Raw genomic sequence first — 16,676 nt, 5'->3', positions numbered from 1 at the left:
AAGGTCTGTCATTTTGCCTTGCATTGGCACAATCAGTGCTGCCATGTCAATTGTATCTTGGATGAAGGAGTTAGTAATCCACTTATTTCCCCTCCCCATCCCCCCAAGGGTCACCTGGATTTGAAGTTCTCTAAGATGCTGATGATTCTTGAACAGCTGCCCCTTTCTATTTGTGAATGGTGAAACAAGGAAACAGCTACAAGTTTCTTTTTTGTGCCCAGGAAGGCCAATTTCCAAGTTTCTGATGAATGTTCCCACCCTCATGTGCAGAATAGTTATATTCCAACCACAGAGAAGGTTTCAGCTTGCTTAAGTGCCCTGAGATGTCAGCACAATAGGCTAACATGCTACACAAGATGAATGTCTGAAGATTGCTGAGGGAAGCCTGCGCTTCTGCTCTTAATCTGAAAAGTCAAATTGTCACTCAGCTGCATGAGAGCCATCCCACTTCAGCTTGGAAGAGGAGTTGCTGGTGAAATAAATTCATGTCCACCACAGAGCAATACAAAAAGTCAAGAATTTACTGTATGGCCTTCAGTGAAGCTTCTTCCTCCTTCAGCTTCATGAAGGATTAGGTATTTTTTTCAAACATTTTCTTAGCAGAAAGAATGTGACTGATATGCAAAATTGTAAAGCCATGCATCATTAAGTGCAGTGTTTTCGTTTTATGGGACCAGACTACTTACTATTCTTAAAGCTCACTGACTTGATATTATCCATGTAGATTGTAATACACCATTCCCACTGAATGTGGCAATTTTGGACTGTTTCCTAAAGTGTCTCGAATTAACATTCTCCTGTAGTGCACACTGTCACAGCTTTACAGCACAGCAAGTTGTCTTCAGCAGAATTATCGGTCATGTCTGATGAACCCTAAGAGCTATGTCACACCAGACACGCTGATTGACTCATCAAGTTGAATCGCTAAGTGCTGATTTTTTTAAAGGACTTGTTTTCAGACATCCTGAACCACGTCACTAATATGGGACAAAAACCAGTTTTATTTGACAAAAGTACTGTTTTCAGTTTGGTAGGTGATACAGGCCCTATGAATTTTGAAACCATATCTACTGTGCAGGGAATTATAAGATTTTTTGCAAGGGTCTGTGCTTTACTCATCATGTGATTCATAGAGATACTACCTGAAAAAGGACATTTTTGTTGATATTGCTGCTTCGAAAAAGTGGTGTTGAATTTTTCAAGCTGCCTAGTTTTCTCTGGAAAAAAGTCCCTATTAATGGCTGTCTAATTGCTAAATATTACCCTCTTTGAAGGTGTTAGACTCTTCTTAGACTGCACATTATGGCTTAGAATGATTTGATGAAAAAACATGTCGCATATTTCTCATTGTATTTGCACACATTCTTTTTATTTTCTGAGCTGTTAATGGAGCGACTTGCCACTGTCCATTCCACAGAATGTTCTATCTCCAGTCAGAAATGAGCTTCAACAAAGACCTGAGTAACTTATGCAATACAGGTGCGTGAGGAGCAACAGAGCTCTTAGTCCTTAACAAGTAGAGCCAGTCTGGTATTACAGTTCAGTGCCACGTCTTGTCGTGATCTGTATGCATGGATACTTGCACTTCATTGGTGTCCTAATAACATTTTTTAATGGGCCTGGTGCTGTTTTACATTCCAGGCACACATACGAGTACAGCTTTAATACTTTGCCTTTTTTGTATTTTAGCAGATGCTCCAGCAGCTGCTGCCCTGCTAGCTGTGCTTCTCAGATTATAGTAATATGGTGGCCTTGAAGGGACATGCAATTGCAGAGCTCGTGTTGTGTCTCCATTTTTATCAGTTAAAAAATATACACTTATTTTTGTAACATTTTACATTTTTTCTCTGACTTCCTACAACAACTTTCTCTGAGATTCGTTCACAGTGCTCCTTCCTACCTTCCTCACTTTAGTGATTGTAACCCACAGTTTGGGAATCTGTGGTCTAGAACAAGAACATTCGCAGTTTATTCCAACAGAGGGGCTCATTGGCAACTTGCCGAGAGCCCAGAAGAGATGCATGATAACGTGGAACCAATCACAATCTTGAATGTGCAGGGGCATCCTGCAGCATCAAGGTTGTAGCCTGTAGTGATATCTTGATCTGAGCAGACCAGTTACAAAATTAAGCGTTGCATGCTGGGACCTGTATGTGCATGCTCTGCAATTCTATCTTCAAGATGACAGCGTTTACGGTGTATGGCGTAAGACACCATTCTCCTATTGCTGGCCTTGGAATACCTGATTTAGGGCCTGTACTACTCCGATGAACAGAATTAAATATTGAACATCATGGACTAAAGTTTCAAAACTGCATGCAGGACTTTATTTACGTGACACCCACATCAATCACTAACAGTGACACATCTAAAAATCCCCAGTAACTGTGAAAACCTGATTCCACATCCTTCGACATAGGTTCAAAATAGAACTTTTTTTTATATTTAAGACGTGGTATGCAATAGTCATGCATCAGTTACCAGTTTTGTGAGCATAAGCCAGAGCTGAAGAAATCACATTTTCTTTCAGGGTTATTTTGGTTTTTACACTTGAATAGTTCTTTGCAATCCTGCCAAAGTCATCCTGGCATTGTGCTATCACACAGTGAAGGGTAGACATACAGTAGTGTAGATGTTTTGTTAAAATATGAATACAAAAGCCAGAGGGCTTTCAATTTTTTAAATCAATGTAGAGCTTTCAATGAGACGTTAAATGGCTTCAGTGGGGCGTGATAGAAGTACAGATGTATTTTTTAGATAGCTGAATCGGTATTTTTGAGTAAAATGCGTCAAATAGATAAAACATTATGGGATTTTAGTTCTAGCGGATTCTGACTCTTGTGCAGGAGAATAATTTTAAAAATATTCTGGATATGATTGTTCTCAACAAAATGTAAGAGGCCTATTTATAAGGGACTACATGTACTGACCTTTATAGTTTGCCCTTGTAAACATGCAACTTCTTGAAATTTGCATGCGTTTCTGCAACATTAGGTTTGATGTGTATGTTCTGTACACTTAACAATTACTTCCAACACCGATTTTAACTATTTATTCTACCATTTTACATTCTCAGAAACATTTTGTTTAACCACCTATATCATTTTTTATTGCAGAATTTTTATAAGACTGAACTGAATAAGGAGGAGATGTATATTCGCTACATCCATAAGCTATATGACCTGCATCTGAAAGCACAAAACTTCACAGGTAATTGTTAGTACATGCAACCTAGGAAAAAAAATATTTAGAGTTACATTGTGACTTATGCCCTTTCACGGTCATAGTGAGGTCATAGGCAATAAAACACCTCCTTTAACCCCTTTGCGGGTCACCCGGATCTCAGATTCAGGCAAGTAAAACAGGAGGGGCTACTTGCCAGCTTACTGTCCCCAAAGCAGGTGGGCAGCGAATATGCAGAGCCTTGGCTCTATTTCATCCACTTCCCCTACTTGCTGCCCAGAGTAGCTGTGCTACGTGGGGTGGACAGTAATTTACTGCTGGTATAAGACAACAATGAATTTATTACTCTCTCCCACCCAGGAACAATAGGATTGAAAGACAGAATTGTGATTAACCTGTCTCTCTCTGAGTCACAGTGCCTCTTGGCATTACTCCTGGGTTGATGTGGCTTACAACCCACACCAGATTGTGTCTTTAGTCACAGTTTAGCCCATATTGATTCACAAAACTGGCTTGGAGTTAAATGAGGCAACTCCTGATTTTTCATTCTTTCTGTTTAATCGTTCAAAAAGAGTGTGAAGGGTTGAGCTGGTCAAATCACATGTGTTTGTGCTCTGAGCCTTCACATGTTTCTGTCATGAATGAAGAGTGGAAATACCAAAATTTTCTTTCCTGTTCAGATGAAGTTCTTTGAGCCAATACAACTAGGACATGTATTTCCAGCTGTATTCCATGCACTGCTGTGATTCCATGCAGATAAGAAAAAATGGGGACATTTTGTATTCTTAACACATTTAAACTGATTGTAAAACAGAGAGAGAGAGTTTGGATTTTCTCCAAGTGGTGTATTTCCCACTGTTTGGCACCATTCATTCATTTATAGATTTTAAGGCCAGAAGGGACCATTAGATCTAGTCTGACCTCCAGTTCATACATCACAGGCCATAGAATTGTACCCAGGAAATAGATATTAGGTGCTGGTTCATAGTGTAGTTATGTGGTCACTTCAGTGACCTGTTATTTTCTTAAAGCCACTACATAATTACATTCCAAAATCTAAACTTCTGTTTAAAAAAAAAAAAAAAATCTTTTCACCCTTATGGTTTCAACAATACCCTTAAAAATGTGAAGGAATGTAGCCAGTGCCGTTATGTCTGTTAGAGTCTTCATGCATCTCATAGAGCCATTGTTTCAAGCAGTCTGAACTGCTTCAATTCATCTGAATAGGGAATTAACTCTGAAGCCTGATATTGTCATTTAAATGTCAGTGTTGTTAACTATGTTCAGTAGACACAAAAGATAATATATTTATCCATTGTTGTACATACGACATTGGATGCACAACAGTAGTATTTATCATTGTTGGACAAGTAGATTCTGTAAAGTTACTGGAGTGGGTAACAAAATATTCTTCTTTCAAGTAGATGCAGCTGTGTATTCTACTTAAATGTGGGCACACCCAGCACTCCAGAGCCAAAGAAATTTGCCTAGCAGTACCTGTAGGGACCATGCTCATGCTCTGCAGCTCAAACCCCTCCCCATGATCTCCTCAGTTCCATCTCACCATCCTTGATTAGAGCTGAAGTTCTGTGTGGTGTTTTTACCTCATGCTTTCAGTCTGTTTTCTGATTAATTTTTTTTTGTGTATAGTAGTTAGGAGTATCTTAGGTTAAGTTTAGTGTTAGTATAGTACGGGCATTAGGTGCCCTGTGCAGTGACCTCACTGGGGTTCAAGCATTGCCCATTGTCGGGGGCCATTCCCCAACAGCGATCCTCACATGAGGGGCTTGTTGGGTCTCAGTGAAGGACACATTAAAGGCAGATGAAGCACTGGTAAATAGTTCATAAAAAGGACTCAAGTGGCAAGAGACTCCCAATATTTCATGATCTCCAAGCCCAAGGGAGGGATGAGACATGTCTTCAACCTTTGCAATCTCAATAAATACATCAGATACATGAGATTCTGTAGGGTAATCCTATTAGCTATCCTCCCCGTCTTAAATCACAACAACTAGTTTTCTGCCCTGGACCTTCAGGACACATACATAGCAATCCTGCCAAGCTTCAGGAGGTTCCTCAACCAATACATCATGCTGCCTTTCGGCCTGTCTTGCACTCCCTGCGTTTTTACCAAGTGTATGATTGTAACAGCATACCTCAGGAAGAGGGGAATTCATATCTTCCTGTACCTCAACCACTGGTTATTGAGGGCAGGTCCAAAGAGGAAGTCCTCTTTCATGTTCATTTCACACTACCTTTAGCTGATCATCTAGGTCTCATCCTAAAAAGTGGGAAATTAAGGTTGGTTCCAACTTGAAGAATTGAGTTCATTGGGGCCCTGCTAGACTCTATGAGCTCAAGAGCATTTCTGCCAACTGACCAATTCCAGGCAATTCCCCACCTATATCTGGAGCTCCAGTCTCAAACCTTAAACACAGCCTAGGCCATATGGTTGCAGATCCACAGCTAGTCCAATATGCCAGACTACACGTTCATCCTCTTCAGAAGTGACTGAAGTTGGTCTATCATCCGATTCATCATCCCTTGGACAGGCTTGTCCACCAATCCTGGACTCCTTATGGTGGTAAATGATTCAAGATAATGTGTCCCAGGGCATTCCTTTTGCTCAGTTCCCACTGACCAAGACTGTAGTCACCAATGCCCCCTTAATAGGTTGGGGAGCACATCTGGGATTGCTGAAAGTTCAAGGTCTGTGGTCGGAACGAGAAGCTTCTCTGCATATCAATGTCCTGGAGCTTCAAGCCATCTACAATCCCTGCCAGACCTTTCAGGATCACATCAGGGGCTCAGTGGCACTCATCCTCACCAACAATACCAGTGCAATGAATTATGTGAACAGCTGAGGGGGGAGAACACTCCAACATGCTGTATCAGGAGGCAATTAGGCTATGGCAGTTTTGCATTGGGGAAGATGTTACCTCCACAGCCAATCACTTCCCTGGGATACAGAATCACCTGGCGGATCACCTCAGACAAAATTTCTCCCAGAATCATGAATGGTCCCTGAAGCCAGTGTCCTGCAGTCCGCCTTTGCAGTTTGGAGTATTTCAATGATCAGCCAGTTTGCCATGAGAGAAATAAGAAATGCCATCTGTTTGGCTCTCGAAGGGGTCTCCGTTCAGGCTCTTCTAAAATCAAAGTAACCCTGCAGCTGCACCCTAAGTTTTTATCCAAAGTAGTTTCCCAGTTTTACTTGAACCAGACCTATATATTCACCAGTGTTCTTTCCCAAGCTGCATTCAACCCCAGAGGAAAAATGTCTTCACATACTGGATGTCAGGTGGTGATTAGCTTTTCATCTGGAGAGGACCAAATCTTTCCATTCCTCATCTCGTTTGTTTGTTTCCTGTGCAGACCAAATGGAGGGTCAAGTGGTCTCTTCACAGACAGTCTTCAGGTGGATAACTTCCTGTGTCATGACAACATGCAAAGTAGCTTGAGCTATGCTGCCTCAAGAGGTGTGAGCCCATTCCACAAGAGCCCAGGCGACGTCCATGGCATTTCTAAGTGAAATTCCTATGTTGGACATTTGCAGGGCTGCAACTTGGTCTTCTGTGCATACTTCTACAAACTACTATGCCATCATTGCTGCATCCAGATCAAATGGCACATTTGGGAAGGCAGTCCTGCAGACTTAGTCCCACCTCCTCTTAGTCTTGCTTGCGAGTCACCTTAGTAGAGTACATTGCTGCATCTATTAAAAAAAAAAGTTACCTATCTGTAACTGTTATTCTGTGATGCCAATGTGTATTCCGCGACTGACCCTTGGTCCCCTCTGCATCTGAGTCTATACATCTGAAGTTGGATGTGAAGAAACGGAGGGCATTGGTGTGGTGCCCCCTTATAATGCTAGGGGCTGGGCTATGGCCACAAGGCGTGAGCACTGCCCCTACTGGTACTGTTAGGCAAAGGTCTCCAGCTCCAATATGCTGGGCATGCACACACCTAAGTAGAATACACATCTACATCACACCACGAAGAACAGTTCCAGGTAGGTATCTGTTTTTTCAGTTGCCTCACTCCGAATTTAATGTCACATTAGCCTCTGTCCAAAATGAAGAAGGAAATAGGAGATCAATCACCTCCCCTGTATTAAAATACTTTGGGTTTGCAAAATCCCAAACTGATCACCTTGTGTACTAGAGGCCTCAATCCAGCTGGCATCCACTCAACCAAAAAAACTCCAGCTTTTCTTCAGTAACTTGCACATTGTAATTATGAGTGTTCAATACCAAAACCTGTAGTACATTAAAAAGTCATTAGGAGACCAGTTGGGCAAGGTGGAGTTGTGAACAGGGTACATGAAGCATGGACTTCCAAAGGTACAAAGGAGAGAGGATTTCTTTAATTCCACCATACCTGTCTGGCCTCTATATATTTAATGTGTCAGAGGACTGAGAGGTTGTATTGAGGAGAGTTTTTGGTGACCTTGCTGTATAACTTCAGGGACCTTCTCGTATAATTTGGGCATAATTACCAACTAGAGATATATGGTTGCCACAGACATGATTTTTGTGACACAACTGTGGCTTTTAGGTTCTTACATAACAGGTTTTAATAACCCACTGAGCAAGGCATGTCAATGGATCCTTAACTCACTAGTTTCTATACGTATGTCCAATATAGTCTAAGCACTGATTGTGCTGATTTTTTTCATGTTTTTAAACTATTCATTTCTTCTTTTAAGCAATATTTTGCTCAAAATAATGCCTCCATGGCAGTTTTTCATTTTTCTATAGATCTTTCTTTCTTTGCCATGTCACTCAGTCAGTCTTATTTAGTACTACGTGATTAAGGAACGACTGGCCTCAGTCCGTGACAAAGAATTGACACAGTCCTTACATTGAAAAGCAAAGATTCATTTGGTCCATCCCCTTGGTTTACATATTGATGTTCGGTGAAAAGAACACACATCAAAAGGTTAGTTTAACCTTGACCCTTGTCAGTTGCCTGGGGACAGGAAGTAAAGTTCACTCTCTTACCAGCTCTCCAGTGTGTTACACTTTTATTTCATCTAGTTGTATAGTTTTGTTCCAGGGATGAAGGCAGCTTTCTCTTATTTTCATTTATTTTATCTGTCTTCACAATATGATTTACAAGTCTGGTTCACATTCTAATAATTCTTTGTGAGAAAAGGCCTTTTAAAATCTAATATCTAGCATAAATCTTTCCTTCCACAGTTTCCAGTCATGGCTATGCGTTTAATCCCCTTGTGGGTAGAACATGTAATGTTCTAGTTCCTTGTGTGTCCCCTTCAGAGACCTCAAAACTGGAATGAGATAACCTTTCAGTTTCCATTACTCGTGGAAGTGTTTAACCCTTTGAACCTCTTCAGATAGATTTTTCCATATAATAAATCAGCCCCTTTGTTTGCTTTCTTTTGGGGCATGGGGAATTTATACACACGTCTGCCAGTGGTGTTAATAAGTTACTTACATATAATACAATTTGTCCAAGAACTCACTAATGCAGATTTGTACTACAGAAATCTTCCAAAGCTAAGTCATTCCATGGTGGAAATTGAAAAGGAAAGGAACACTAAGAAGTTTTCTTTGTAGTGCATATATAGATTGAGTAGTTCATTAGGAATAAAGAAGTCAAGCTGTATCAATCTTATAGCAATTAGTTTTAAATACAATTATAAATAAGTATATTGGACATCTTAAATATAAAATTACATGCAAAAATTATATTAAAATAACATTTTTAAGTTGCAAAGACAAGCACTCAGAAGTTAAGAAATGCCAGAACTAAGGTTGCCTGTGCTTCAGTCACTACACACCTTCCAAATCCACAACAAATGAAACAGGGGTCCCACAGACAACAGTTTCCTACACTTCACAACCCTTATGCATTCCCATAACATGGCCCATCATGTGCACTGAACTAGGCAGAGGAAAAAAATAGTATGTGATCATGTAATTAAAGACTGTATCCTAATGCATACATACAGGAGGGCCAATTGAAGATTGCACAGGCAACCTTAATTCTAGCATATCCTAACTTTTGAGCTTTGACTTTGCAACCTTAATAATGTTCTTTTAACACAATTTTGTGTGTGTGTGTGTGTGTGTAATTTCCTAGGTTTTTAAAAAAGCAAACCAAAAAAACAGATTCCACTATGAGGATCATCTGCTGGGTTAGAACCTTTAGATCTACATCTCAGTTCTTGCAACTGAAGCTAACAGAGTAACTGATAGAGGATGACAGGTTTCAGAGTGGTAGCCGTGTTAGTCTGTATCAGCAAAAAGGACAGGGTGTACTTGTGGCACCTTAGAGACTAACTAAAACAAGGTGGGTTTTAGCCCACGAAAGCTTATGCTCAAATAAATTTGTTACTCTCGAAGATGCCACAAGTACTTCTTGTTCTTTTTGCTGATAGAGGAGGACAACTTATTACTGCTATGTGGACCAGCAGTAGAGGGGAATGAGACATTGTGCCAGAGGGTTTCACTGATATTTTTGACACCAGGGGAATGTTGAATCTTGGGTTTCATTGCAGGCTCTAGGGAAGTGTGCTCTAGTGGGCATAGATCCTTCTGCCCTCATTCCTCCCAGCCCTGATCCCTTCTGTCTTGTACCCTTCAGCCTGCTCCTCTACAAGTTCTGGTTTCTTACCCCAGCTCTTCATGCCAGTGACCTCACCACCACCTTCCAGTCCTAGTTTCCTTGTCTAGACATTGCCAGTTTCTGCCCCTCCTCTCGTTTTCCAATCTTTTACATACCCCTTCCCCCAAACTGGCTCCCAGTCCCAGTTCCTCTCCTGTTTCTCCCCCTCGCCCAGCTCCCAGTCTGTCTTCTTGTACAGCCACTATCCTTTCTCTCCCCCTTTCCTGGCTCCTAGTCTTCCCCTTCCCCGTCTCCTTGACCCAGTCTTTTCCCTCTACTCTTTCTGCCCCCAGGCTCAGCTCCTCACCCCTCTGCATTCTAATCAGTTTGTTCCTCCTCCTTCTCCATGCTGCTGAGGGAACACTGAGAGAACAGGAGAGGCAGTCTCCCTGCTCTCCGTCCAGGTGCCTGGAAGCAGCCAGGATTAGCAATTGCAAGGATAGTCCTGCTCAGCCTTTGCAGCGAACATGCCCAGTGTAGATAGCATCTTTGGAGAAATTAGGTGCTACACTCTAACATGTCTCTACTGAGCATCTGAGAGCTTTCAGTGTCTTATAATTTGGTCATTTTTTATGGGGATGGCAAAAGGCACATATCTGACACAAAGGCCCATCCCTCTGCCAAATTTCAAGTCCGTACTCCAAAGCATAGCAGACCTAGAGCTTCTCAGCAAAACAGTTGTAAGAACTTTTTTAACATGGGCAAAACATCATATTTTCCCCTAATCTCATTCTCAGTAATGGCTGGGCCATTTTTGCTAAAACTTACAAAAATATTCAGCCTGAGGTAGACACCCAGCATAGGAAATTTCATCCTGAGCAATTAAAGTATGGCAAAGTTATTAGCAACTGAAAACAGCATATTATCGTGGGAAGTGTAGAGCAACCTTGTGCTACTAGCGCCCCCTATGATGGTTTAGGTAAAGTAGTTGTTCTATGCAGAGGTATAACTTTTTGAGAATATTATGGTAGATAGTGGTTTAAATAACATGGCTTTTGAGGTATTTTATATTTTTCATGTTTACATATAACACTTTGTAACTTGTCTGACAGAGGCTGGCTACACACTATTGCTGTACGATGAGCTATTAGAATGGTCTGACCGGCCATTGAGAGAATTTCTAAACTATCCCATGCAAACAGAGTGGCAGCGCAAAGAGTATCTTCACCTTACAATCATCCAGAACTTTGACCGGGGAAAGGTAAGTGGGTTTAATTATCGATTTTTATCATGAGTGGGTAGTAGGATTGTAAAATCACCTCCAGTTTTCCAGTGTTTATTTCTTATATCCAGTGACTGCCATGTACGTGACTGCCATTTAAAAGTTAGCATTTGCCATAAATTACCACACGTGGTGTCTGAAATACTGTTGATTAGGACTTGCATAGTGCTGTTCAACTGGAAGCCTCAGAGAACTTTACAAAAGATGGTGTTTTCCCCATTTTACAGATGGGGAAACTGAGCCACATAAGGACAGAAGCATGCTGAATTCACACAAGTCAGTGACTGAGTTGGGAATAAAACCCAGGTTTCCTGACTTTTAGGCCTGTCCTCCATCTACAGAACCATGCTGGCTCCCTTGAATAGCAACTGCAGCAGCAGTAATACTAATGATAATATTCAGAGGCTGCTGTTGGTAAGTTTTAATGGTGACCATAGCATAGAGCCAGTATTCAGAAATCTTATCCCAAGTTAGACAGAAACCATTGCTTATTGGTGTGAAGACTGGCACAAATATTGGCCGCCAATATTATCTGGTTTAAAATTATACTCTCTGCTTAATTTTTTACTTAAATCTCTCTCCTCAATCATTGATACACAGGTACACTGTAATTTTTTGTAACTGGTGTAATATCCGCGTAAATTTTTGTAAGTAGTAGAATTAAAACTAATGTTGAATGCTGGTTAGCAATGAGTCAAACAAGTTAAGGATACTCTGAGCTTGTGAAATTGAAAACTTGTTTTCAACCAGATTGTTCCTCCCCTTACCCCAAAAAAAATCAAGGAAGGAATATTTTTCCTAATTTTTCTACTCTTCTATAAGTAAAATACATTTTATATAGGAACATATAACCAGTCGAATAAATCCCATGTGCCGTGCTGGAGGAGATGGGTATCACTTCATTAGTGATCTCCACCTTCTGCAGTGCACAGTGTGTCTTATCTCAAATGACTCCTTTTATCTGCTAACTCTGGAAATATACGGTTTGATGCCTCAAAGAGTCCAGAAGTTTAGTTAAGGAGTTTTGCCCTTATCAAGATACTGCAGACAGTGGGTATTATGTTCAAGTATGTTCAGTAACTGGGAGTGCAGTTCAGTCACCTACAAAGAAGGCGCTTTAATAACATATTGTGAATTGTCACACAACAGGTGTTGTCTGCCTTATATTTGTTAGCTACTGGGAAATTGTATCAATAATAGAAGATACTTGGAAAGCTATTTGAAATTGCCACAAAGCATGATTCCTCTCTATATTTCTATAACCTGTTTGTCTACAGTGTTGGGAGAATGGCATCATCTTATGCAGGAAGATTGCAGAGCAGTACGAGAGCTATTATGACTACAGAAATCTCAGCAAGATGAGGGTAATGTACCGGGGTGCATTTTGGTCATTCAGAATAAGGAGCTTCCTTTTGATTAGAGTTAAACAAAATGATTCTTAGCCTATTAAGTTTGGCCTTGTAAGCCTAATACGACTAGTATGCAATCCTTACCTTTGATTCTTATTTGTTCGCTATAATGTATATATCACCGGTGGCCAAACTTACCGACCCTCTGACTGACTTCTGGACAATCTCCAGAAGTTCGAGAGCTGGGGCGTACCTGCCGGGGCTTGGGGCTTCAGCAGAAGTGGAGCTAAAGCCCTGAGCCCTGGCAGGTGCTTCCCATAGAGCTGAAGCCCCTAGACCCCCTTTCCAGCTAGGCAGAAGCCAGAGGCGATGTATGGGGGGGGGGGGGGGCACATGGGTTCACACACACCCATTTTTTTCCGGGGTTTGCTGGCTCTGCTCAGTCACATGGTGCCTCCCTCTCCCTGTGCGACAGCTGCTGGAGCCGGCAAGCTGGGAGCTGAGGTAATGGGGAATGGCAGCGGTAAACAGCTGGGAGCTGCAAGGAGAGCTGCTGCTTTTGCTGCTGCCTCTCCCCGTGGAGCTAACACCTGGGAGTTCTAAGGATTCCTGAGGGTATGAAGGGGGCCTGACTCAAGCTGTTGGGAGGGCCTGAACCTTTAAATTGTGGTTCCCCAATGCTCAGCAGGCCCCAGTTCTTTCTGTCAGAAGCCCCTAGCCCTACCACCCTGCCTCAGGGCAGAAGCCTTGAGCCCCTTCTCCCCCCAGTCTGGTAGGTGGAGAATGGTGGGGACATGAGGGTGCTCCACGAGCCACATTTTAACTTAAAAGAGCCACTGATTGGACACACCTGATATATATGTATAAAGTATTCTGGGATATTTTCAGAATAAAAGTAAATGGATAGATTTTAAATGCTTCCATTTTGGGCAGCCACCCAAAACATTTTTAACACACGAGTGAGTACAAAGCTGTACTTTTGTTGTATTCATATTTCTAGCTAACACTATACCCAATCGCTCTGTTATGAGCAGCCGCCCACCTTCATTATGCTAATTGCTTGAAAAGCCAAGCAATCGATCATTAGTTCTGTATAAATATTTTTCTGAGAACCATGATATTTTTTTTAAAATGACAATTTAACAGTTCAGAACCTAAATGAGGGTTTTGTCCTCTCTCCTATTAGAAGCTTCCTGTTCCACTAAAAGGTTTTTTTAGGAACTCAAAAGCATATTTAATGTTTAGTTTGCTCTATTGGACAGATAGGGCCAAACACATAAGAAGCAGCAAACTGAGTACTACCATAAAAATTTTGCCCTTAGTAATGCCTTTTCACAGCATTTTTTATCAAACATCATAGAGCAGACACAGTAAATTTAGTAAAAGTCACAGGTCACTAAATTTACTGTGACTGCTCCATGATTTTCAATAAAACATCTCCTCCTCCTCCTCCTCCTCCTCACTTTGACAGTTGGGCTGGGCACTGACCGTTCGTAACAGCGCCCCTCCGTCCAGACATCACAACCTAATCCTGGCCCAATGTGGAAGATAGGCTGGGGCCAGAGGAAGAATAGAGAGGTCACCGGGATGGAGCACCACATTACAATGGAGGGGCAGCCAAACCTGAAAAGCACTGCACCCCCATGCACCAGGTCCCAATGCCACTCACTGAAGTTTGGCCCCTCCACCTCCTCCTACCCGATTCATGACAGAGGGACAGCTGGGCCAAACCTGACCAGTGCTACAACCCCGCACGCCATGTCAAAACACCTAGAATGGGCTGCCAGGTCCAGCCCTGTGGGACAGGAGCCACCACTGCGGGGTGAGTCACAGGCACACAAGAAAAGTCACAAATAATGGGAAGATTATGCTATCTACCACACTTTTTCCCATCATGACAAACCTAGATCCCTAGTCTTGCCTATTTCATTGGTTCTTGACATATCTCTGTTGTGAGTATCTGAAAGACTGAAATGCTAAATAGTCATCCGGTACATATACACTGTTGATGTTAATCTGACTTTGTATAAAAATGAGGTTTCTTCATGTAATTTAAGTAGGGTGGCAATTAATATTACTTCTGATTACATTTCTCTCCAAAGTCTTCAATATTAGCAAATTAACAAAATTATATCAATAACTGCCTAATGTTGATCCTTTTCTTTTTATCACTATTTGTAAAATATTGACGGAGAACCTGTCTCTTGAATCACATCAAGACAAATAGGAAACTTTGAAACCAAGTCACTTTGTGCCAATATTTTGAGTGAAACAACAACTGTGTATATTGGTCAAAGAAAGGATTTTTATACATTTTCTAGACTGGAATTTTCAAAGGAGCCCAAGGAAGTTTAGGTACTCAGCTTCTATTGATATTAAATTAGATTTAGACTCCTAACTCCCTTGGGCAGGATTCTTTGAAAATCCCAAACCTTAATGCCCTGTGCTCATGAAAATGCCCTTGTTATAGCTAGATACTTGAGTAATCAGCAGAATACTTGGGATTATGTTTCAAATTGGGTGTGTATGGGTGTGGTGGTGTGCGTCTGTGTGTGGGTGTGTGTATGTAATAAGAATGGAGATGGTAAATTAGGAAGATTAAAGAAGAAAAACATGCACATCTTTATTATTCTAAGAGATTTGTGTGTTGTGATTTCTCACCCCAAAACAAACAAACAAACAAAAGCAAAAGGTAATATCTGTTCTTCCTAAGTGAAAATAACTGCATAAAAATTCTTGGAAGCTTTCAATCCACTGTAAAAGAGTCATCTAGTTCTCCTTATTGCTGATTAGAACTGCAATGTAATTCTAATACCTTGGGGCACTGAGCAGCCACTTCTCTGTAAAAGCTTTAAGTATAAAACATATATTTCTTCTTCTCAATCTTATTCAGATGATGGAAGCCTCTTTGTATGATAAAATCATGGATCAACAACGTTTGGAGCCAGAGTTTTTCAGAGTTGGATTTTATGGGAAAAAGTTTCCATTTTTCTTGAGAGTGAGTAAATTCAAAATCAAGTTAATGCACTAATTCTATCAGTCATGCTTTCATTCATCTTTTCTTCCCCTACTTGAGAACTTGATTATGTCTTATGCCAGTTCTTCCTTTGTAGGAGATGGAAAACTCCAGGTGTTTTGTCTAAATGGGGTAGCCTCCTAATATTCTTTTAGGGGAGTGAGATGTTTGTTCCCACAGAATGGACAACAGCTCCTCCAAAACCATACATATCTTGAGCTCCAGGTGAGTCTCGGTATACAAATGGGAGATCAGACCTCGGCTATGGGCTACTAGGGGAGCAACGCTTCCTCAAGAACCTTACTCCCATTTTGCTTTTATTAGTGACTTCCCAGAAACCTGTTGGTGTGTGTTTGGGGGTGGGGGCAAGGGTCTACTGAGCAAAGGGGCAATTAGGGAAAGTAATCAACACCACCCCTTTACCAAGTACAGACTAGGGATAACTTTTTCAAAGCTACCTATGTCTCACTTGTCCTCTTGACTTTTAATGAGATTTAGGCTCCCAAGTGCCTGAGTCACTCTTGAAAATGGAACTTGGGTGCCTTTGACTAGTTTTCCCCTTTTGTTGATCCAGTTGTGCTGATTGGCACCTTTGAGACACAGCAAAGACTCCTTCCACTCTCCACAGCATCAATCTCATGGAGTCTGCTCCTCTGTACTCCCCCGCTCACACACTCAAACAGAGCAGTGATCTTGGTAGCCTGCAAGGGGGACTTATTGGCCTGTGCAGGCTGGTAGGGAAAATCATAGTCTTGCTTTTAGTAGGTATAGTATGAAACTCCTTCCCCTTAAAAGAGGTGACACAAAACACATCTCGTGGGTATATTATTACTACTTGGTTCAAGCCATCTTCACAAATCTATTTTAAAATCTTAGGTTATAAAGAATTTAAGATTTGGAAAATTGGCAAGATTTGTCAATTGGTAGAATAAATCTTACTTAAAAAATCACTGCACGATAGATATTCAGTTGTTACTGATCTATAAATTTGTCTCTGCCTTTTTTAATATGCTTTTCCCTGTGAGTTAATTACAAATAACACTGCTAAAGTACAGAGAACAGTTTTACTCTCTGTTGGCTTTGCAAGCACGCTTCAGGACTTACTATTTATATCTGCCTCAATTTTTTTAAGGCAAGTGGCTTGTTAATTATTGTGGTGAAGTCCTTAGATATGTTTGCTGTGGAAAGGGCTTCACTTTTTCAAATGTAAGTATCCTCAGCTATTATTTGTATTTGCCCTCAAAGAATATCAGGGTTTATTTCACCAACAGCAATT

General features: G+C 41.1%; 1 protein-coding gene across 1 annotated transcript in view; it reads left to right on the top strand.

Moving 5' to 3' along the window:
• DOCK4 (dedicator of cytokinesis 4) overlaps positions 1–16,676 on the top strand; it is a 412,253-nt gene that overhangs the window by 364,144 nt on the left and 31,433 nt on the right. The window contains exons 36-39 of the mRNA XM_077807794.1: positions 3,117–3,210; positions 10,866–11,014; positions 12,313–12,399; positions 15,278–15,382. Of these exons, the coding sequence (XP_077663920.1) occupies positions 3,117–3,210; positions 10,866–11,014; positions 12,313–12,399; positions 15,278–15,382 (435 nt within the window). The remainder of the gene's footprint in view (positions 1–3,116; positions 3,211–10,865; positions 11,015–12,312; positions 12,400–15,277; positions 15,383–16,676) is intronic.

Source organism: Eretmochelys imbricata, chromosome 1, assembly GCF_965152235.1.
Source record: "Eretmochelys imbricata isolate rEreImb1 chromosome 1, rEreImb1.hap1, whole genome shotgun sequence".
In the NCBI taxonomy this organism is placed as follows: Eukaryota; Metazoa; Chordata; order Testudines; family Cheloniidae; genus Eretmochelys; species Eretmochelys imbricata.
Note: the sequence above shows the minus strand (reverse complement) of the source record. Positions and strands in the feature narration are given on the sequence as shown.